General features: G+C 50.6%; 2 protein-coding genes across 2 annotated transcripts in view; one reads left to right on the top strand and one right to left on the bottom strand.

Moving 5' to 3' along the window:
- lancl1 (LanC antibiotic synthetase component C-like 1 (bacterial)) overlaps window positions 1-23906 on the bottom strand; it is a 683707-nt gene that overhangs the window by 129885 nt on the left and 529916 nt on the right. The gene's annotated exons all lie outside the window — the stretch shown is intronic.
- Window positions 1-23906, top strand: part of cps1 (carbamoyl-phosphate synthase 1, mitochondrial) — a 147117-nt gene that overhangs the window by 57510 nt on the left and 65701 nt on the right. The window contains exons 17-21 of the mRNA XM_078228805.1: window positions 6145-6289; window positions 10569-10779; window positions 16682-16880; window positions 17990-18166; window positions 21781-21899. Of these exons, the coding sequence (XP_078084931.1) occupies window positions 6145-6289; window positions 10569-10779; window positions 16682-16880; window positions 17990-18166; window positions 21781-21899 (851 nt within the window). The remainder of the gene's footprint in view (window positions 1-6144; window positions 6290-10568; window positions 10780-16681; window positions 16881-17989; window positions 18167-21780; window positions 21900-23906) is intronic.

The raw sequence follows: 23906 nt of genomic DNA, 5'->3' as shown, positions 1-23906 counted from the left end.
TATAGAGGGACTATGGTGCAGAAGGCACCTTATCAAAATCTGAAGATAATGCAAAATTGAGATGACTTCAGGATACAATCAAAGAATAGAATCCCTACAGTGCAGAAGGAGGCCATTCAGCCCATCGAGCCTGTGCCGACAACAATCCCACCATGGTCCTATCCCCGTAACCCCACGTATTTACCCTGCTAATCCCCTGACACTAAGAGGCAATTTAGCATGGCCAACCCACCTAAGCCACACATCTTTGGACTGTGGGAGGAAACCGGAGCAACCAAAGGAAACCCACACAGAGACGGGGAGAATGTGCAGACTCCACACAGGCAGTCGCCCAAGCCGGGAATCGAACCCTGGTCCCTGGTGCTATGGGGCAGCGGTGTTAACCACTGTGCCACTCAGTAGGGAACAGACAGATTAGTGAAATGGGCAGCTACATGGCAAATCAAATTTGAAGCATTTAAATTGGGGGCGACACGGTGGCACAGTGGTTAGCACAGCTGCCTCACAGCGCCAGGGACCCAGGTTTGATTCTGGCCTCGGGTCACTGTCTGGGTGGAGTTTGCACATTCTCCTCGTGTCTGCGTGGGTTTCCTCCGGGTGCTCCGGTTTCCTCCCACAGTCCAAAGATGTGCAGATTAGGTTGATTGGCCGTGCTAAATTGACCCTTAGTGCACCAACTGTGAGGGAGTGCTGCTCGGGCTGCAGTGGAGAGTGACAGTTGGTGTCTCAGTGAGGGAGTGTTGCTCGGGCTGCAGTAGAGTGTGACAGTTGGTGTCTCAGTGAGGGAGTGTTGCTCGGGCTGCAGTGGAGAGTGACAGTTGGTGTCTCAGTGAGGGAGTGCTGCTCGGGCTGCAGTGGAGAGTGACAGTTGGTGTCTCAGTGAGGGAGTGCTGCTCGGGCTGCAGTGGAGAGTGACAGTTGGGGAAGTGTGGGGAAGTTTTTTTTTTTTGTTTTCTTTTTTTCTTGCTGGTAATGGCTTCAGGGATGGCAGTTCAGGCAGTATGCTGCATCTCCTGTGGGATGTATGTGGTGAAGAAATCCAGTAGTGTTTCAGGAGATTTTAGTTGTAAGAAGTGCATTAGATTGCAGCTTCTGGAGGAGCGTGTAAAGGAGCTGGAGGGGGAGGTAGAGGAACTCCGCATAATTCGGGAGGCGGAGGTGGAAGTTGATAGGAGTTATAGAGAAATAGTAACTCCTAGAAATGAGGCTTGGGTCAATGCCAGGAGGAGGGGTAAGAAGCAATCGGGAAGACAATCCCCTGGGGCGGTTCCCCTCCATAATAGGTTTTCGGTGCTGGAGGCTACAGTTGAGGAGGAATCAACTGAGCATAGAGAGCAGATCTCTGGGGGTGAGCCGAGTGAGAAAGCTCAGGTGGTTAGGGGCTGTAAAAGACTGGGCCTTGTGATTGGGGACTCCACAATTAAGGGGACAGATAGGAGGGTCGGAACTAAAGGTAGGGACTCAGGGTTGGTGTGTTGCCTACCAGGGGCTGGGGTCCGGGATGTGTCTGACAGGGTATTCAGGACTCTTAGGGGGGAGGGAGATAAACCACAAGTTATTGTACATGTGGGGACACACGACATAGGGAGGATAGGGGAAGGGGATATTAGGCAGGGATTTATGGAGTTGGGGTGGAAACTAAAGGCCAAGACTGACAGAGTGGTTATCTCTGGACTCTTGCCTGTACCACGGGATAGTTTAGAGAGGAATAGGGAGAGGGAAGGTTTGAATTCATGGCTGAGGGGATGGTGCAGGAGGGAGGGGTTCAGGTACTTAAGCAATTGGGGCTCGTACTGGGGAAGGTGTGACCTCTATGAGAAGGATGGTCTACACCTTAATCAGAAGGGGACCAATATCCTGGGGGGTAAATTTGCTAAGGCCATGCAAGGAGGTTTAAACTGATTCGGGGGGGGGGAGGGATCCTGAGTAGTGGGGCTGAAAGTGAGGGATGCATGGATGGGGACTGCAATGCACGGCATTGCAGAGGTGGGGTGGAGCAGGGTTTGAAATGTGTATACTTCAATGCCAGGAGTATTCGCAATAAAGTGGGTGAACTTGCAGCGTGGATCAGTACCTGGGACTTCGATGTTGTGGCTATTTCAGAGACATGGATAGAGCAGGGGCAGGAATGGATGCTGCAGGTCCCGGGGTTCAAATGTTTTAGTCGAAGTAGGGAAGGAGGTAGAAGAGGGGGAGGGGTAGCATTATTGGTCAGAGATTGTATCACAGTGTCAGAGAGGAGATTTGATGAGGACTTATCTGTTGAGGTAGTATGGGCGGAGATTAGAAATAGGAGAGGAGAGGTCACCCTGTTGGGAGTCTTTTATAGACCTCCTAAAAGTTCTAGAGAGGTTGAGGAAAGGATTGCGGAGTCAATCCTGCTTAGGAGTGAAAGTAATAGGGCAATTGTTATGGGGGATTTTAACTTGACTAATATTGACTGGAATTGTTATAGCTCTAGCTCGTTAGAGGGGTCAGTTTTTGTTCAAAGCGTGCAGGAAGGTTTTTTGACTCAGTATGTAGACAGGCCAACTAGAGGTGAGGCTATATTGGATCTGGTGCTGGGAAATGAGCCAGACCAGGTGCTAGACTTGGAAGTTGGTGTGCATTTTGGTGATAGTGACCACAATTCGGTTACGTTCACCTTAGTGATGGAAAGGGATAGGCATGAACCTCGGGCCAGTGGTTTTAGCTGGGGGAAGGGTAATTATGAGGCTATTAGGAGAGAATTAGGAAACATAGGTTGGACTAGGAGATTACAGGGACTGGGAACGTCCGACATGTGGAGTTTTTTCAAGGAGCAGCTACTGCGAGTCTGTGATAGGTATGTCCCTGTCAGGCAAGGAGGAATTGGTAGGGCTAGGGAACCGTGGTGCACCAAAAAAGTTTCTTTGTTGGTTAAAAAGAAAAAGGAGGCTTATGTTCGGATGAGACGTGAGCACTCGGGTAGTGCACTAGAAAGCTTTAGATTGGCTAAGAGGGAGTTGAAGAGCGAGCTTAGAAGGGCTAAAAGGGGACATGAGAAGACTTTGGCGGATAGGGTTAAAGAGAATCCTAAGGCGTTCTATAGGTATGTCAAGAACAGAAGGTTGGTTAGGGCAAGTTTAGGGCCAGTTATAGATGGCAGAGGGAAGTTATGTGTGGAACCGGAGGAGATTGGTGAAGCATTGAACCAATATTTCTCTTCGGTGTTCACGCAAGGGGACATGAATATAGCTGAGGAGGACACTGGGTTGCAAGGGAGTAGAATAGACAGTATTACAGTTGATAAGGAGGATGTGCAGGATATTCTGGAGGGTCTGAAAATAGATAAATCCCCTGGTCCGGATGGGATTTATCCAAGGATTCTCTGGGAGGCAAGAGAAGTGATTGCAGAGCCTCTGGCTCTGATCTTCAGGTCGTCGTTGGCCTCTGGTATAGTACCAGAAGATTGGAGGTTAGCGAATGTTGTCCCATTGTTTAAGAAGGGGAACAGAGACTTCCCCGGGAATTATAGACCGGTGAGTCTCACTTCTGTTGTCGGCAAGATGTTGGAAAAAATTATAAGGGATAGGATTTATAGTTATTTGGAGAGTAATGAATTGATAGGTGATAGTCAGCATGGTTTTGTGGCAGGTAGGTCGTGCCTTACTAACCTTATTGAGTTTTTTGAGAAAGTGACCAAGGAGGTGGATGGGGGCAAGGCAGTGGACGTGGTATATATGGATTTTAGTAAGGCGTTTGATAAGGTTCACCATGGTAGGCTTCTGCAGAAAATGCAGATGTATGGGATTGGGGGTGATCTAGGAAATTGGATCAGGAATTGGCTAGCGGATAGGAAACAGAGGGTGGTGGTTGATAGTAAATATTCATCATGGAGTGCGGTTACAAGTGGTGTACCTCAGGGATCTGTTTTGGGGCCACTGCTGTTTGTAATATTTATTAATGATCTGGATGAGGGTATAGTTGGGTGGATTAGCAAATTTGCTGATGACACCAAAGTCGGTGGTGTGGTAGACAGTGAGGAAGGGTGTCGTAGTTTGCAGGAAGACTTAGACAGGTTGCAAAGTTGGGCCGAGAGGTGGCGGATGGAGTTTAATGCGGAGAAGTGTGAGGTAATTCACTTTGGTAGGAATAACAGATGTGTTGAGTATAGGGCTAACGGGAGGACTTTGAATAGTGTGGAGGAGCAGAGGGATCTAGGTGTATGTGTGCATAGATCCCTGAAAGTTGGGAATCAAGTAGATAAGGTTGTTAAGAAGGCATATGGTGTCTTGGCGTTTATTGGTAGGGGGATTGAATTTAGGAGTCGTAGCGTTATGTTGCAACTGTACACAACTCTGGTGCGGCCGCACTTGGAGTACTGTGTGCAGTTCTGGTCCCCACATTACAGGAAGGATGTGGAGGCTTTGGAGAGGGTGCAGAGGAGGTTTACCAGGATGTTGCCTGGTATGGAGGGGAGATCCTATGAGGAGAGGCTGAGGGATTTGGGATTGTTTTCGCTGGAAAGGCGGCGGCTAAGAGGGGATCTTATTGAAACATATAAGATGATTAGAGGTTTAGATAGGGTGGATAGTGATAGCCTTTTTCCTCTGATGGAGAAATCCAGCACGAGGGGGCATGGCTTTAAATTGAGGGGGGGTAGTTATAGAACCGATGTCAGGGGTAGGTTCTTTACCCAGAGGGTGGTGAGGGATTGGAATGCCCTGCCAGCATCAGTAGTAAATGCGCCTAGTTTGGGGGCGTTTAAGAGATCCGTAGATAGGTTCATGGACGAAAAGAAATTGGTTTAGGTTGGAGGGTCACAGTTTTTTTTTAACTGGTCGGTGCAACATCGTGGGCCGAAGGGCCTGTTCTGCGCTGTAATGTTCTATGTTCTAAGATATATAGGTTAGGGGAATTAGCGGTGTAAATACATGGGGTTACAGGGTGGGCGTGGGTAAAACCTGATGGGCCGAATGGCCTCCTCCAGCACTGTAGGGATTCTATGGTTCAATGATTCAGAGAATTGTGAAACACTGAGTTATGGAAGCCTGTATTTCCTCAGTCCAGGCAGTGATTGGGAACGTCCCCTTTCTACAACGTCTCCTTACAGAGTGGAATCCAACACGGCACATGGTACTTCATCCGTGGTCTTATCAAGACTTGATTCAGAATCCACATCACCACTGAACTCTTGTATCCAGTAGCTCTGGTAGCAAAGCTCAGTATTCCATTAGTTTTCCTTTGGTTGCCTTCGCTCCAGTTGCTGCTTCCATAGTCGGAGTAGCCCGTTCTTCCCAATCCACGTCTGCTTTTCCACATCACCAACCTGTCCTCTGTTCAAAGACTGATTTATTTTCTGGCCTCATTTGACTGCCTCACTTCCTGACATTGACTTTTGGCCATGGCTTCTGCCACCTTATTGTCCCCTTATTGCCTCCTTCGCTCACCCATTGCCTCCAATTTGTACTAATTCTAAATTCCAATCCATAGATTACATTGGAATCCCTACAGTGCAGAAGGAGGCCATTCGGCCCCTCGGGTCTGCACCAACAACAATCCCACCATATCCCTGCAACCCCATGTATTTACCCTGCTAATCCTGACACTAAGGGATAATTAAGCATGACCAAACCACCTAGCCTGCACATCTTTGGACTATGGGAGGAAACCTAATGTGGAGATGCCGGCGTTGGACTGGGGTAAGCACAGTAAGAAGTCTCACAACACCAGGTTAAAGTCCAACAGGTTTATTTGGTAGCAAATACCATAAGCTTTCGGAGCGCTGCTCCTTCGTCAGATGGAGTGGTCTCTGTTCTCCAACAGTGCACAGACACAGAAATCAAGTTACAGAATACTAATCAGAATGCAAATCTCCACAGCCAGCCAGGTCTTAAAAGGTACAGATAATGTGGTTGGAGGGAACATTAAACACAGGAGGAAACCTATGCAGACATGGGGAGAACGTGCAAACTCCACGCAGTCACCTGAGGCCGGAATTGAACCCAGGTCCCTCTGAGGCCGCAGTGCTAACACTGTGCCACCATGCTGAATCGTTCCAAATTGCTTCATAACAGTGCAACAGGCTTGGTCTATCCGGGAAGCGATTCCAAAACCCTCTTTGCTCTTTGTTTGGAAGGACAGTGCTATGTTTCTAATGGTTGTTTGTTTTCTTCTGTTTAGGCCTTGGCTATGACCAATCAGATTCTGGTAGAGCAGTCACTGCTGGGCTGGAAAGAGGTGGAGTATGAGGTGGTTCGCGATGCAGTTGATAACTGTGTCACTGTGTGTAACATGGAGAACTTTGACCCCTTGGGAATTCATACAGGTAAAACTGTCTGAGAAAGGAATCATAGAATCCCGACAGTACAGAAGAAGGCCATTCGGCCCATCGAGCCTGCGCTGACTCTTACCCAGGCTTACCCCGTGACCCCACCCCGTTAATCCCCCCTAACCTATATATCTTGGGACACTAAGGAACAAATTTAGCATGACCAATCAACCTAACCTGCACATCTTTGGACTGTGGGAGGAAACCGGAGCACCCAGAGGAAACCCATGCAGACACGGGGAGAATTTAGCATGGCCAATGCGCCTAACCAGCACATGTTTTGGACTGTGGGAGGAAACTGGAGCACCCGGAGGAAACCCACGCAGACACGGGGAGAATGTGCAGACTCCGCTCAGATAGTAGCCCAGGGCCAGAATTGAACCCGGGTCCCTGGTGCTGTGAGGCAGCAGTGCTAAACACTGTACCACCGTGCTATGTTGCATTTGAGGATCTTAACTCTATTTCAGTGCCTCAAGCTGTGAAACTCCTGTCCCATTTTCCTGTAAAGCCAACTAAATACTGAATACCTGATGTATCTTTTCATTCACCCTCTCTCTGTTGATCCTTGCTGATCTACAGTCTAATGTGCAGCACCTTATTTCCTATCACTCTCAGTACAATTTTCAGATATTTCACTCTTTCCAGCAACGGGAGTCAGATGCGTGCCATCGACCTAGTTACACTCCTCCCTGTTGTTCGGATAGTGGATTGGCAAGATTCTCTGAAAATTCCCTCTGGAGTGGGAAAGCCAGCTTAAAGTTCTCTCTTGCCTCCTCGCTATCCCACAAGGCACTGAGTCCGATGGTGATAGTTCCAGTGTCAGTTAGCGATAGCGGCACAGAGAAGCAATGTATAAGATTATGAGGGGTATGGACTTTTCACCCAGAGGCTGGTGTGAGCCTGGAATGCACTGCCCGGGAGGGTAGGAAGGGCAGGGAAAACCTCTAAAAAGTACGTGGATGAGCATTTGAAATGTCACAACACTCGAGGCGAGGGACCAAGTGCTGGAAAGGGGGATTAGTGTAGATTTAGTGTAATTTCATTAGTGCGGACTCGATGGGCTGAAGGGCCTCTTGTAGGCCTCTTGCAAGGGCCCCTTAAGGCGGCACAGTGGTTAGCACTGCTGCCTCACAGTGCCAGGGACCCGGGTTCAATTTCTGGTTTGGGTCACTGTCTGTGTGGAGTTTGCACATTCTCCCCATGTCTGCATGGGTTTCCTCCCATAGTCCGAAAGACATGTTGGTTAGGTGGATTGGCAATGCTAAATTGACCTTAGTGTTTCAAGATGTGTAGGTTAGGGGGATGAGTGGGGTAAATGTGTGGGATTACGGTGATAGGGTGGGGGGGGCGTTGGGAGGTAAGATGCGGCTCGGTGGCACAGTGCCAGGGACCCGGGTTCGATTCCCGGCTTGGGTCACTGTCTGTGCGGAGTTTGCACATTCTCCCCGTGTCTGCGTGGGTTTCCTCCGGGTGCTCCGGTTTCCTCCCACAGTCTGAAAGACATGTGCATTGGCCATTCTAAATTCTCCCTCAGTGTATTCGAACAGGTGTGTGGCAACTAGGGATTTTCACAGTGACTTCATTGCGGTGTTAATGTAAGCCTACGTGTGACACTAATAAATAAACTTTAAACTTCCCTCACTGTATAGATTGCGCCTGGATAGAGACTGGGGATCAGTTGTCCAACATCACAGAGCTCGCTGTGTTGCAACAGAGCAGCAGAAGCCACCTCTTAGCCCGCAGCTTCAATCTGAGTTATCTTCACACACCACATTGTTCATCTTACAGTTAACTACATTGAGTTCAGGTTCAGCAGCGAAATGGAAGGCAGCCCCTTAGAACAAAGCAAGTAAAAGACATCACACCCTGTGCAGGGCATCACAGCATCGGGAGTCCCAGGTTTATTTGCTTACAGCAACAGAGTCATGCAGTACAGAATCATAGAAGCTCTACAGCGCAGAAGGAGGCCATTCAGCCCATCGAGCCTGCGCCAACTCTCCGACAGAGCATCTGGTCACCACATTATAGGAAGATCATAATTGCTCAGGAGAGAGTGCAGTGAAGATTTACTGGAATGTTGCCAGGGCTGGGGAATTGTGGCTATGAGGAAAGATCGGAGAGGTTGGAGTTGTTTTCCTTGGAACCGAGAAGGCTGAGGGGTGACATATTTGAGGTGTACAAAATTGTGAGGGGTAGGGAGAGAGGAGACAGGAGGGGCCGATTTCCCTTGGCAGAGTGTTCAAAAACCAGGGGTCATAAATTCAAGCTAAGCGGCAGAAGGATTAGAGGGGACGTGAGGATTTTTACGCAGAGGATAGTGAGTGTTTGGAATTCCGAGTTGGTGGTGGAGGCAGAGACCCGAAACACTTTTAAAAAGTACCTGGATCTGCACCTTAAGAGCTGTAAGCTACAGGCTAATGGGCCGGGTGCAGGAAGATGAGATTTGAGAGGGCACCTGGGTGTCTTTGGGTTGGCATAAACAAGATGGGCCGAATGGCCCCCTCTTGTGCTGTATCGATTCCATGTTTCTATAGGGTGGAGCCCTCACTGGAACAGAGAGCATGTAGACAGGTAGGGCCTGGGGCAGCCGGTGGGACCTCCAGGGGAGCTGCGGCCCCTGTACAGTTTTCCTTTATTGGTAAAAACCCTTTGTGTTGCTGATGAAGTCTGTGAGTGTGCTGCATTACACTGGTGACAAGGATGGGATGGAGTAATGACGAAACCAAAAGAGAAAATGCTGGAAAATCGCAGCAGGTCTGGCAGCATCTGTGAGGAGAGAAAAGAGCTGACGTTCCGAGTCCGGGCGACTCTGTGTCAAAACTAGTTCTTGTTCATCCCACCAGCTGCCCCAGTCCTTACATGTCTTCCACATACCTTCTGCCCTAGTGAGGGCTCCACCCTATAGAACCGTGGAAACGATACAGCACAAGAGGGGGCCATTCGGCCCATCTTGTTCATGCTGACCCAAAGACACCCAGGAGTAATGATGACGTTGCCTGTGGCCTGTGCGAGTATCCTGTTTTGATCAAAGTCTGAAGGAAGTAGATATTCACTCGGATGCCTGTCTTTGGGCGACTAGGCCCAGTGAGATGTTGAGATATTGTCAGACTCTGAGGGACAATGCGGAACGAGCCTGGATTGGTCGGTACAGTCAACAGTTTAGAAATCTATCGAAAAAGAGTGAAGAGAAAATAACCCGCAGAAAAGAGCCGCCATTTTGCTTTTAAGGAAAAACTGTACAGAGGTTGACAGCCCCCTGGTTGGCCCAATCCCTACATGTCTTCAGACTGTCTTCTGCCCAAGTGAGGGCTCCACCCCCTGAGCTGATTACCCACTCTCGTTCTGGTGACCCTCTCCTGCTGTGTTACCCTTTAAAGGGGCAATCACCACAATGGATCAAACTGCTGGCAGCTTTTTGGAAGTTTGAGTTTTGGAGCGAACCAAGTTCATATTGGAGACTTGTACTTACAACTACAAAGTCTTATTTTTAAACTGGAGATGTCGGGCTGAGGAGTATAATTCAGAAAAACGATCTGATTGCGGAATGGGGGATGAAGTTAGACGAATGGGGAAAGTTGGGCTGAGGGGACACAGAGCTCCCTGTTTAAAGGCATGGAGATCCAATGAGGAGTATTGTGTGCAGTTTTGGTGTCCTTATCTGAGGAAGGATGTCCTTGCCATAGAGGGAGTGCAGCGGAGGTTTACCAGGCTGATTCCTGGGATGTCAGGCCTGTCATATGAGGAGAGACTAAATCGTTTAGGGTTATATTCACTGGAGTTTAGAAGAGTGAGAAGGGATTTCATAGAAACTTAGACATTTCTAATAGGAAAAGACAGGGTAGATTCAGAAAGATTGTTCCCAGTGGTGGGGGAGTCCAGAACTAGGGGTCATAGTTTGAGGATAAGGGGTAAACCTTTTAGAACAGAAGTGAGGAAAAATTTCTTCATCAAGAGGTGGTGAATGTGTCGAATTCACTACCACAGAATGTAGTTGAGGGCAAAATGTGTGTTTTTAAGAAGGAATTAGATCTAGCTCTAGGGGCGAAAGGGATCAAGGGATATGGGAGGAAGGGGGGATCAGGATATTGAATTTGGTGATCAAAATGACTCGAAGGGCCGAATGGCCTACTCCTGTTTCTACTTTCTATGAAGAATGAATGGGAGTGGGTGTGCCTGTGCAATTGGGTTAAGTTAAATTGACTTTGAGTTCTACATGTCCCTGGATCCTGTGATTCTCGCCGTGTGACTCCTGTCCATTTGTATCTGGTGTTTTTAGGTGATTCAGTTGTTGTGGCTCCCAGCCAGACCCTGTCCAATGAGGAATACCACATGTTGCGTGAGACTGCTATCAAAGTGGTGCGTCATTTGAACATTGTAGGAGAGTGCAACATCCAGTACGCCCTGCACCCCTCATCCCTGGAGTACTGCATCATTGAGGTCAACGCCCGGCTCTCCCGCAGCTCCGCACTGGCCTCCAAGGCCACTGGGTAAGGAGGGGGAAAGGGGGAGGGCTGCTCTTAGCATCAATGCCCTTTAAAAAGACATCAAGGTTAGTGGCGCAGTGGACAGTGAAGAAGGTTATCTAGGATTGCAATGGGATCTTGATCAATTGGGCCAGTGGACTGATGAATAGCAGATGGAGTTTAATTTAGATAAATGTGAGGTGATGCATTTTGGTAGATTGAACCAGGGCAGGACTTGCGCAGTTAATGGTAGGGCGTTGGGGAGAGTTTCAGAACAAAGGGATCTGGGGTACAGGTTCATAGCTCCTTGAAAGTGGAGTCACAGGTGGACAGGGTGGTGAAGAAAGAATTCGGCATGCTTGGTTTCATCGGTCAGAACAATCAATACAGGAGTTGGGACATCTTGTTGAAGTTGTACAAGACATTGGTAAGGCCACACTTGGAATACTGTGTGCAGTTCTGGTCACCCTATTACAGAAAGGATATTATTAAACTAGAAAGAGTGCAGAAAAGGTTTACTAGGATGCTTGCCAGGACTTGATGGTTTCAGTTATAAGGAGAGGCTGGATAGTCTGGGACTTTTTTCCCTGGACTGTGGGAGGCTTAAGGGGTGATCTTATAGAGGTCTATGAAATAATGAGGGGCATAGATAAGATAGATAGTCAACATCTTTTCCCAAAGGCAGGGGAGTCTAAAACTAGAGGGGTGGTGAGTGTCTGGAACGAGCTGCCAGAGGTAGTAGTAGAGGCAGGTACAATTTTGTCTTTTAAAAATCATTTAGACAGTTACATGGATAAGATGGTATAGAGGGATATGAGTTAATGTGGGCAATTGGCATAGCTTAATGGTAAAACTGGGCGGCGTGGACAAGTTGGGCCGAAGGGCCCCGTTTCCGTGCTGTAAACCTCTCTGACTCTGTGTATGCTGGCTAGAAATTGTGTTCAGAGGGGTTTCCAGCTGTTGTGTGGGATACCCCGTTTCCTGCGATTTCACATCCCAGGACCTGGAGTTAACGTGATCCCGTGCAAATCCCATTTCCACTAAGGTATTCCATTAGATAATGAGGTTCCATGAAAGCAGTCTAAGTTTGGAATATTGGTGGGAGAGGGAGCCAGATGGGAATAAACAGCCCGAGGAGGACTGTGCTGCGGACACTCAGAAATCACTCTTTGCAGTTGAGCTTCATGACATCTGATCTGCTGTTGGAGGGGCCGGCCTGTAACTCGAGCACCAGCACCTGTGTCGCAGCCTGAATTACAGTCCTGTGTGACAGGGCCCATCCACTGCACGCATGACTTCCTGTGTAAACATATAGGTCACACATTACCTCAACATTCCTCCCCCCCCACATCTCCTCCCTCTAGCCCCCTACTTTAGCTCCCTCTTTGGCCCCCCCCTCTCTCCCAGCATTGCTCTTTTTACTCCCCTCCTCATAGTACTGTTAGCCCCATCTTCCGCCTCCCACCCCTTCCTCCTCACGCCCCTTCCCCCTCCCTCCCCTTCTCCCTCCCGCCCCTTCCTCCTCCCGCCCCTTCCACCTCCCGCCCCTTCCTCCTCACGCCCCTTCCTCCTCCCTCCCCTTCTCCCTCACGCCCCTTCCTCCTCCCTCCCCTTCCCCCTCCCTCCCTTCCCCCTCCCTCCCTTCCCCCTCCCTCCCCTTCCTCCTCCCGCCCCTTCCACCTCCCGCCCCTCCCGCCCCTTCCACCTCCCGCCCCTTCCCCCTCCCGCCCCTTCCCCCTCCCGCCCCTTCCCCCTCCCGCCCCTTCTCCCTCCCGCCCCTTCTCCCTCCCGCCCCTTCTCCCTCCCGCCCCTTCTCCCTCCCGCCCCTTCCGCCTCCTGCCCCTTCTCCCTCCCCCCTCCTCCCCCCCCCCCACCTCTTCTCTCACATCCATCGGACCCTGGCTCACTCTTGTTCCGATCTCACTGCATCAGATGAATTTTCCATCTGGATTTGGGTCGGGGTTGGGTTCCTGGGAGATTTTCCCCCTTCCCAAGGCCACAGACAAGTGGGTGGTTTCAGCATAGGGATTGCTGGCTCCACTGAGTTCAGTTCATTGGGACTGGGACAAGGAATTGCAGCTGCTTAATGGAATTGGGCCAGGATCTTTCCCTGATTCTTGGCTGAGACAGTGACATTCCCTGTTCAGTCCACGGAGGCTAATGTGAAGCTTCTAACTTTATTTACTTATTTCTAAATTTAATCATGATTGCACCGTGTTATCAGCGTGCAATCAGAAATATAACGTATGCTGTATCTTTCGGCAAGCATTGGGGACTTGCAAATCCACCCCCCCCTTTCCCCCTTTCTCCCTTCCTCCACCCATTCGCATGTCGGGAGCACGTAATCATAGAAATCATAGAAATCATAGAAACCCTACAGTACAGAAAGAGGCCACTCGGCCCATCGAGTCTGCACCGACCACAATCCCACCCAGGCCCCACCCCCACATATTTACCCACCAATCCCTCCAACCCACGCATCCCAGGACACCAAGGGCAATCTTTTTTTAGCATGGCCAATCAACCTAACCCGCACATCTTTGGACTGTGGGAGGAAACCCACGCAGACACGAGGAGAATGTGCAAACTCCACACAGACAGTGACCCAAGCCGGGAATCGAACCCAGGTCCCTGGAGCTGTGAAGCAGCAGTGCTAACCACTGTGCTACCGTGCCGCCCCTACCCCTCTGTAATGTTCCAGAGGGATAGAAATCACCTATCGGCCCAGGCTTGGTGGGCCGAAGGGCCTGTTCCTACGCCGTATTGTTCTTTGTACAAACAGAAAATGCTGGAAATACTCAGCAAGTCAGGGAGCATCTGTGGAGAAAGAAACAGAGTTAACGTTTCAAATGGGGGTGGGGGTAGCGGGGGGCTGGAGGTGGGGGGGAGAGCGGGGGCAGGGGAGCGAGGGCAGGGGGGGTACATGTATTCCTGCAACCCTCTGTCACCATCCTCTTGACAGTTGGCAACCAAGGAGAGTAGCAGAGATAGAGAGGCTGCATTTCTCCTGTGTTCGGCCCTGCCCACTTATCGGCGCAGGGCCTCTGGTTTCTCTGGCTCATTTGGTAGCCATTTTGCCAAAGCAAACAATGAAGCTGCTGGCCTCTCTGTCGTGACCGCAGGAGACCCAAGATACGGCGCTAAAATCTGCATTTTGATACTAGGGGGCATGCACTTAAGGTGAGAGGGGTAAAGTTCAAAGGAGGTGTGAGGGGCAAGTATTTTAGACAAAGAGTGGTAGGTGTATGGAACGCACTGCCAGGTGGTGGTGCAGGCAGATACGATAGGGGCGTTTAAGGGGCATTTAGATAAGCACATGAATATGCAAGGAATAGAGGGATATGGACCGAGGGCAGGCAGAAGGGATTAGTTTAATTTGGTGTCATGTTTAGCACAATGTTCAGGGCTGAAGGGCCTGTTCCTATGCTGTATTGTTCTATGTTCTATGAGGGACAGGAGAGATGCACATTTGGAAGAAAATGGACTAGTTGGTGACAGGCAGCACGGTTTTGTACAGGGAAAGTCATGTCTCACCAACTTGATTGAGTTTTTTGAAGAGGTGACATAGATAATTGATGAGGGAAGAGCCGTGGATGTAGTTTATCTGGACTTTAGTAAGGCATTTGACAAAGTCCTACAAGGCAGACTGGTACAAAAACTAAAATCACATGGGATTCGGGTGGCTGGCTAGATGGATACAGAACTGGCTTGGTTATGGAAGAGAGAGTGGCGGTGGAAGGATGTTTTTCAGAATGGAGCTCTGTAGCTCATGGTGTTCCGCAGGGTTCCGTGCTGGGACCTCTGTTGTTTGTAGTATATATAAATGATCTGGAGGAAAATGTCAGGGGTCTGATTAGTAAGTTTGCAGATGACACGAAGATTGGTGGAGTTGCCAATAGTGCCGGGATTGTCCGAGGATACAACAGGACATAGATAGATTGGAGACTTTGGCACAGAAATGGCAGATGGAGTTTAATCCGGACAAATGTGAGGTGATGCATTTTGGAGAATCAAATTTAGGTGTGAATTATGCTGTAAATGGCAGAACCCTCAGGAATATTAACATACAGAGGGATCTGGGCGTGCAGGTCCACAGTTCCCTAAAAGTGGCAACACAAGTGGCCAAGGTGATTAAGAAGACATACGGCATGCTTGCCTTCATCAGCTGAGGCATTGAGTACAAGAGTTGTGAAATCATGTTGCAGCTTTATAAAACCTTGGCTACGCTGCATTTGGAATATTGCGCGCAGCTCTGGTCACCACACGACCAGAATGACATGGAAGCTTTGGAGAGGGTGCAAAGAAGGTTCACCAGGATGCTGCCTGGTCTCGAGGGTATTGGCTATAAGGAGAGGTTGAATAAACTAGGATTATTTTCACTGGAAAGATGGAGGCTGAGGGGAGACCTGATAGAGGTCCACAAAATTATGAGAGGCAGAGACAGGGTGGACAGTCAGAGGCTTTTTCCAAGGGTGAAAGTGTCAATTACATGGGGCACAGATTCAAGGTGAGAGGGGGAAAGTTTAAGGGAGATGTGCGGGGGAGGGTTTTCATGCAGAGAGTGGTGGGTGTCTGAAATGCGCTGGCAGAGGAGGCGGTGGAAGCAGGCACCTCAGTAACATTTAAGAGGCATCTGGATGGGTAGATACGGACCAATTAAGGGCAAAAGGTTTTTTCTTTAGTTCAGTTAGGGCATCATGATCGCGCAGGCTTGGAGGGCCGAAGGGCCTGTTCCTGTCTGTACTTTTCTTTGTTCTACGCTTTAGGGCAGAATTTTACGACCTCATTTTCCCCCCGCCTTTTTGCAGCGGGAAAATGTCAGAAAATCGGGCATAAAGTGGCTAGTGCGAATGGTGCCCGCTTTCACGCCTCTCGCGACCTTGCGACACCCGGATTTCCGGTGAGGTCAGCCTCTCGCCGGAAATGGGCTAGGGGCTGATTAATTTATTTTAATAGTGTTTTGCTTGCATTTAGCGTGTTCGGCGCTCAATCGTCTGGGTTCGCTTGCCTTTATGGCCTCGCTGGGAGAGATTCTCTCCGGTGAGGAAAACCACCTGCTCCCCACGAACGGGAAACAGTCGTGTTGGCCTCGTCGGTGGAACTGGGGGCCTTTGAGGCCTCCCGGGAGGCCGAGTGCAAGGTGCGGTGCCCCTTGGGCAGTGCCAGATTGGCAGTGCCACCCTGGCACCATGGCAAGGCCAGCCTGGCACATGGGCAATGCCCACTGGGCACCTTGGCACTGTACGCCAGGCAGGGCCAGGAGCGGGGCCAATGGGGGTTGGTAATTGTGGGAGTGGGCCAATGGGGGGGGGGGGGGGGGGGGGGCAGTGGGAGTGGGAGGCCCACCGCCTCTCAGCATGCGATTGGTGGGGGTGGGAATGGGGGTCGCGAGGGCTGCATCTCGGACCGTGGGCCCCCATGATTGCTGGGGGGGTGGGAGGGGGGTGGAGCTTGTTGAGCTGCCTGCAGGGTGTGAAGCCAGTAAGAGTTTTAACAACACCAGGTTAAAGTCCAACAGGTTTATTTGGTAGCAAATACCATTAGCTTTCGGAGCGCTGCTCCTTCCTGACAGCTCTCCCCCTTTCTTTAAAACCTTGCACATGTGCTCCCTCTACAGGCTGGCTGGTGAATTATGCCCCGTCCACAGCCTCTCTGGCTAGAAACTGACTAGCCCATTTTTTTCAGAGACAGAATTGGCATGAAAACTCGCCCAAGAAGCGGATCAGCAACTCTCCCATTTTCATGCTAGCTGGACAAAAAAACCTCGCAAAATTCTACCCGTAGGGCCTCAGTCTGTGTACCTCCCCCTTTGTGTGTCTGGAGGAACCTCATGTCTGGGAAGGAAAGAGCTCTTTTTATCCTTTTTGTGGATACAGATTCATCGTCTCTCTCACTGAGTTTTCTTCTTCCAACTTTTCCCTTCCAGTTACCCGCTGGCGTTTGTGGCTGCCAAACTGGCCCTGGGAATCCCACTACCCGACATCAAGAACGCAGTTTCGGGGAAGACCACTGCCTGCTTTGAGCCGAGTTTGGATTATATCGTCACCAAGATCCCGCGGTGGGACCTTGACCGTTTCCATGGAGCCTCCCGAGAGATCGGCAGTTCAATGAAGAGTGTCGGGGAGGTGAGTGGTCACTGCTCTATAACTAACTCCTCAACCAGTTCCTACACACATGCATTTCATGTCTTCAATTCTCAGGCCTTCATGTGGAAAGAACACAATCTTCCATCAGCATCCTCCCAGGACGAAGGAGAAATTTACATTTTAGTTAAGACATGGTCAGGTTAACAAATCAGAACTTTGTTGTGTGCTTTGTGCAAAGTTTTTTTTTGTCAGTGTCACAACTAACACTGCAATGAAGTTACTGTGAAAATCCCCTAGTCGCCACGCTCCAGTGCCTGTTCGGGTACACTAAGGGAGAATTTAGCATGACCAATGCACTTAACCAGCATGCCTTTTGGACTGTGGGAGGAAACCGGAGCACCCGGAGGAAACCCACGCAGACTCGGGGAGAATGTGCAGACTCTGCACAGACAGTGACCCAAGCCGGGAATCGAACCTGGTATCCCTGGCGTTGTGGGGTAGCAGTGCTAACCACTGTGCCACTGTGATTTTATTAGTGATTATTGCCAGTTGATGATCATTTTACGTTTCAGAAATAAATTCTCTGGATTTGAGATCTGTGTGTTGGAGGTTGTGTCAGTGGTAACGAAGATATTCTTCATGGGTTAGATAATGCGTCCACTGTAACCTCTATTCTTGTAGAAACATCTGGAATTGTTTTTAAGCTGACCCATTTTGGAACATTTTGGAATCATGGAAGAAGTTGGAATATTTTGATAAGTGAAAGAATATACTGCTTTGTAACGTTTTGTTCAATGCTTCGGGTAAATCTAGTGTTTTCCGGTTCTCACACTCATGGTTAGAATCATGCTTTATCCAGAAAATTCCGGAGCTCAAAAATGACTCGGTCCCAAATATTCCAGACTGGAGAGGTTACAGTAGATGCGGATAGCCTGTGGATCTGACTGACTTCATGAGGTTCACCCTCATGCACCTCAGCTGTCAAAGAGTGAGGGAGCATCTCTGAGCTTGGATTCCTCGACCCAGTGTGGAGTAGAAAGACCCTTCTGCTCCCTCTGCCTGTCTCAGGGTTTGGAAAGACTTAAGCTGAAGCTGAGTCTGGTTGCTGTGAGCATGCTCCACTAAGTTGTGTGTTTTGTGTTCTCCAGGTAATGGCTATTGGTCGCACATTTGAAGAGAGTTTCCAGAAGGCTCTGAGAATGTGTCACCCGTCCGTGGAAGGCTTTGTGCCCCGACTCCCCATGAAGAAGGTGTGGTCCGATGACTTTGACCTACAGCAGGACCTGGCTGTTCCATCTATCACCCGCATCTACTCCTTGGCAAAGGTAATGCCCATTCATTGGATGGCACCCAGACGCACTGTCCCCGGGGGGGAGATCATAGAATCCCGACAGTGCAGAAGGAGGCCATTCAGCCCCTCGAGGCTGCACCCACCCTGTGACAAGGCATCTTTACCAGTGCCTATCCCCCTAACCCCATGTATTTACCCTGCTAATCCCCCTGACACTAAGGGGCAATTTAGCATGGCCAATCCATCTAACCCGCACATCTTTGGAATGTGGGAGGAAACCGGAGCACCCGGAGGAAACCCACGCAGACACGAGGAGAATGTGCAAACTCCACACAGACAGTGACCCAAGCCAGGAATCAAACCCAGGTCCCTGGCAATGTGCTTTTCTGATCACTATTTCATGTGGCAGCTTTTAATATATTTTTAATGTGATTCCGTTTCTTTTACTCTCTCTCTCTAAAGCCCTTCACTTTTGCTCGCAGGCAGTGCTTGCTGTAGTCGAACATGTACAAAAAGATTAAAAGTGAAAAGTAAATCGGGGATGGCGAAGGTTTTATTTTTCGCATGGTAAACCCAAAAGGGCGGCACGGTAGCACAGTGGTTAGCACTGCTGCTTCACAGCTCCAGGGTCCCGGGTTCGATTCCCGGCTCGGGTCACTGTGTGGAGTTTGCACAATTTCCTCGTGTCTGCGTGGGTTTCCTCCGGGTGCTCCGGTTTCCTCCCACAGTCCAAAGATGTGCGGGTTAGGTTGATTGGCCAGGTTAAAAATTGCCCCTTAGAGTCCTGGGATGCGTAGGTTAGAGGGATTAGTGGGTAAAATATGTGGGTGGGATTGTGGTCGGTGCAGACTCGATGGGCCGAATGGCCTCCTTCTACACTGTAGGGTTTCTATGATTTCTATGATTTCTATGAAAATAGCCAGAAGCAAAAGCTGTTTGTTTTGGAATACTCCCCGGTACACAGAGGCACATGTTCACCTGTAACTGAGAACCAGTGAGGAAAGCATGGATCCTGAGAGTTCCTCGGAAAGGAACAGTACTGGAGCCTGCTGCAAACTGAACTGGAGGATGTGTCTGTGTAACACGTACCCAGGACAGGGAATGCTGCAAACACACAACATGAGAAAATGACACGCAATCTCCTACAATGCTTTCTTTGGCCACCGGGAGATTGAGTCCTGGTTATCCCGGGAAGGGTGGCAACCCCTGTGCCCCCATTTAGCTTCACCACGCTGCCATATCCTGTCGCAATGCATTCTGGTTGAGAGACATCACTCTGAGCATCACTGTCCCCAGCCGGGATGGTGAAGGTTTTCACCATGTTCACTGGGCCCACTAACCAGGCTGGTGTTTTTTATAGTAGTCCCAGCTCACTGCAGAATGGATTGTCGGTGGGATTGTGATCTGCCTGAATGAAGAAGCCTGGATTTCTGCATGAATGCTGTCTGTGAGGATGGATCCATTGTGTTGGGACGGTTTAAGTCAGCAGTGATATTCTAAACAAAGGCAGCAGCCCCTCACTCTGTTTATACTGGAGCAGAGCTTCCCACTGTCACACAGCCAGCAGGCATTGCAGAGCTGCAGCCCCTTCCCCCCCGCCATCACCACCCCCTCATCACCACCCCCTCATCACCACCCCCTCATCACCACCCCCTCTCACCACCTCCCCCATTGTCCCCTCCCCCCCATCGCTCCCTCCCCCCATCGCCACCTGCCCCCATTGCTCCCTCCCCCCCATCACCCCCTCCCCCATCACACCCCCCATCGCCACCCACCCGTCACCTCGCCACCCCATTACCTCCCCATCATCCCCTCTCCCCCCATTGCCCCCTCCCCATCACCCCCCCATCGCTCCCTCCCCCATCACCCCCTCCCCTCCATTGCCATCCTCCCATCACTTCCCCATCACCCCTTCTCCCCATCACCCCCTCCCCACCTCCCCCCATTGCCACCTGCCCCCCCATTGCCACCTGCCCCCCCATTGCCACCTGCCCCCCCATTGCCACCTGCCCCCCCATTGCCACCTGCCTCCCCTTTGCCACCTGCCCCCCCTTTGCCACCTGCCCCCCCTTTGCCACCTGCCCCCCCTTGGCCACCTGCCCCCCCATTTCCACCTGCCCCCCCTTTGCCACCTGCCCCCCCTTTGCCACCTGCCCCCCCTTTGCCACCTGCCCCCCCTTTGCCACCTGCCCCCCCTTTGCCACCTGCCCCCCCTTTGCCACCTGCCCCCCCTTTGCCACCTGCCCCCCCTTTGCCACCTGCCCCCCCTTTGCCACCTGCCCCCCCTTTGCCACCTGCCCCCCCATTGCCACCTGCCCCCCCATTGCCACCTGCCCCCCCATTGCCACCTGCCCCCCCATTGCCACCTGCCCCCCCATTGCCACCTGCCCCCCCATTTCCACCTGCCCCCCCATTTCCACCTGCCCCCCCATTTCCACCTGCCCCCCCATTTCCACCTGCCCCCCCATTTCCACCTGCCCCCCCCATTGCCACCTGCGCCCCCCATTGCCACCTGCGCCCCCCATTGCCACCTGCCCCCCCATTGCCACCTGCCCCCCCATTGCCACCTGCCCCCCCATTGCCACCTGCCCCCCCATTGCCACCTGCCCCCCCATTGCCACCTGCCCCCCCATTGCCACCTGCCCCCCCATTGCCACCTGCCCCCCCATTGCCACCTGCCCCCCCATTGCCACCTGCCCCCCCATTGCCACCTGCCCCCCCATTGCCACTGCCCCCCCCACATCGCCATCTCCCCCCCCACATCGCCATCTCCCCCCCATCGCCACCTCCCACCCCCCCTTCCCCGCCCCACCTCATTCCCAGTGAGAGAACTGACCCAGCACAGGTGGGGAGGGGGTAATCTCTATGCCAAATGGCTGTGTGGAATGTTCCTCGCTGTTTGGGGTACTGTATATTTCTGGATGTCCATTCTGTAGGAGCTTCACTGTCACCACCCTGTACTGGGTTCCCAGTCTGAATGCTGACTGGTGCCATCCCCGACATAGATGGCAGGGTGGAGTATACGCCGGCTCACTTCCTGTTCCTGTGCTCTCTCTCTCTCTCTCTCCATACTCCTCATGTTCCTGTTCCTGTGCCCTCTCTCTCTCTCTCTCTCTCTCTTTCCATACTCCTCATGTTCCTGTTCCTGTGCCCTCTCTCTCTCTCTCTCTCTCACTTTCCACGTCCCTGTCACCTTTATCTTTCTCACACTGAAGGCACTGGGTATAAGCTGCGTTGCATTTCCGTGTATTGGGACAGATGTACAGTGTCTTGTTCCCAGTGCCCGTCACGCCACTGGGTGTGAACACGTTACTGGACCACTGGAGGGGATGTGTGGAAGTTGAAACCCACCCTGTTCTTGCTTGATTCTCACAAGAATATTTTACCTCAGGGTTTGGGCCTGATAATGATGACTGTGTTTTTGCTCCTTCTTGCCCTTCATTCTGAAACTGGTTGTATTGTGTGGAAGTTAAAAGTATGAGAGGCAATTTCAAATGTTCCAACTGAAAAGCCACAACTGTCACCCAGTTATACTTTAGGAGGTTAATTATTGGTTTTTGTGAGGAGAATCTTTGTGTGATATTGTCTCTGTATCCCTGCAGCAGGCTATCTGTTCACCTGTTGTTGCTGACTTTCCTTTTCCTGCAGGCGTTACACAGCGGGATCTCGGTGGATGATATTTATGAGCTGACTGCGATCGATAAATGGTTTCTGTACAGACTGAAGCAAATAGTGATGTTGGAGAAAGAGTTAGTGAAACACAACAGGTAACTGTCAGCAGCGAGACCCTGATATAAATGTGCATTATATCCAGTATCTTAGAGTCATAGAATCCCTACACTGCAGAAGGAGGCCATTCAGCCCATCGAGCCTGCACTGACAGCAGTCCCACCTCGACACCATCCCCGTAACCACATGCATTTACCCTGCCATTCCCTCTGACACTAAAGGTCAATCTAGCATGTCCAATCCACCTAACCCGCACATCTTTGGAGTGTGGGAGGAAACCGGAGCACCCAGAGGAAACCCACGAAGGCACGGGGAGAATGTGCAAACTCCGCACAGACGGTGACCCAAGGCTGGAATTGAACCTGACTCTCTGGCGCTGTGAGACAGCAGTGCTAACCACTGTGCCACTGTGCTGCCGGTAAGGAGATGATGTACCCTGTCATAGTGGCTGACAACACAGTGATACAGAGGACAATCTCACAATGTGGAGTCAAACATTCTGAAAGCTTTTAGAAAAACATCCTTGTTCCCGACAATAACATCCAGAATGTGGGTGCTTGATGCCATTGCTGTGTTTTTTCAGCGATGCCTTCATCAGATCTTATCAGCAGCTTTATTGTTTCTTTCCACTGACCTAGTCCAAAGATGCATTGGCTCGGTGGATTGGCCATGCTAAATTACCCCTTAGTGTCCCAAAGTATATAGGTTAGGGGGATTAGTGGAGATAGGGCTTTGGTAAGAGTCGGTGCAGACTCGATGGTCCGAATAGCCTTCTTCCCAATTGTAGGGATTCTTTATTAAAATGTATTTATTCATTAGTGTCACAAGTAGGCTTACATTAACACTGCAATGAAGTTACTGTGAAAATCCCCCAGTCGCCACACTCCGGCACCTGTTCGGGTACACTGAAGGAGAATTTAACGTGGCCAATGCACCTAAACCAGCACGTCTTTCAGACTGTGAGAGGAAACTGGAGTGCCTGGAGGAAACCCACGCAGACACGGGGAGAACGTGCAGACTCCACACAGACATTGACACAAGCCGGGAATCGAACCCGGGTCCCTGGCGCTGTGAGGCAGCAGTGTTAACCACTGTGCTGTATGATTGTTGTTTGGCAGTGGTGGCAAATCCTGTAAGTAATTCCATTGAGTAAGAAAGATGCAGCTAAAAACATGCACCATCCACGTTATACCAAGGAAGTTAAGGGTGCTGTCAAAATGGAAGAAAATGTTTTCAAGGCTGCAGAGGTTAGTAGGCCGGAAGATTGGGAACATTTTAGAGACCAGTAATGGAAGACTAAAAAAGGAAAGAGGTAGAAAATAGGACATGAGAGTACAACTAGCAAGAAATATAAAAACAAACAGTAAGAACACCTACAAAAAGGAGGAGAGTAGATAAAGTGAATGGGGGAAATTAGGAAAAAACAAGGATTAGGCCCTCAATCCCAATCTGGAGCATCAGCGCTAAAACACTCAATGACTCAACTTCCTCCTCTTTTTCCCTTCGTAGCTGGTTCTAGATCTTGAAAGGAAAGATTGGGCATAATTCAATTCTTCCATGAACAACTTGTGATCACAGTTTCTCAAAGGTGATGCTTGGCTCACCGTCCCCACAGTCAAATGGTGAATTCGCTAATTGATTGGACCCCGTTTTCCGATGGGCGGTGGGGATTCAGTCAGGAAGGGCAGATAGTGAAACGTTATCTAGGATGGTACAACCATTCGGCCCACGGAGTTGCACGGACTCTTTGAAGAGCAGTCCAGTTATTCCCACCCCTATCTTGCCTGTGTTGGGTTTCACCTGCCTGGTCCACCAGTCTGTCCACTTTCTCTTCACCATCTTCTCTCCGTGGGCGGCACGGTAGCACAGTGGTTAGCACTGCTGCCTCACAGCTCCAGGGACCTGGGTTCGATTCCCGGCTTGGGTCACTGTCTGTGTGGAGTTTGCACATTCTCCTCGTGTCTGCGTGGGTTTCCTCCGGGTGCTCTGGTTTCCCCCCACAGTCCAAAGATGTGCGGGTTAGGTTGATTGGCCATGCTAAAAAA

The sequence above is a fragment of the Mustelus asterias genome, chromosome 14 (assembly GCF_964213995.1).
Source record: "Mustelus asterias chromosome 14, sMusAst1.hap1.1, whole genome shotgun sequence".
NCBI classification, from domain to species: Eukaryota; Metazoa; Chordata; class Chondrichthyes; order Carcharhiniformes; family Triakidae; genus Mustelus; species Mustelus asterias.
This window is presented reverse-complemented; position numbering and strand designations above follow the sequence as displayed.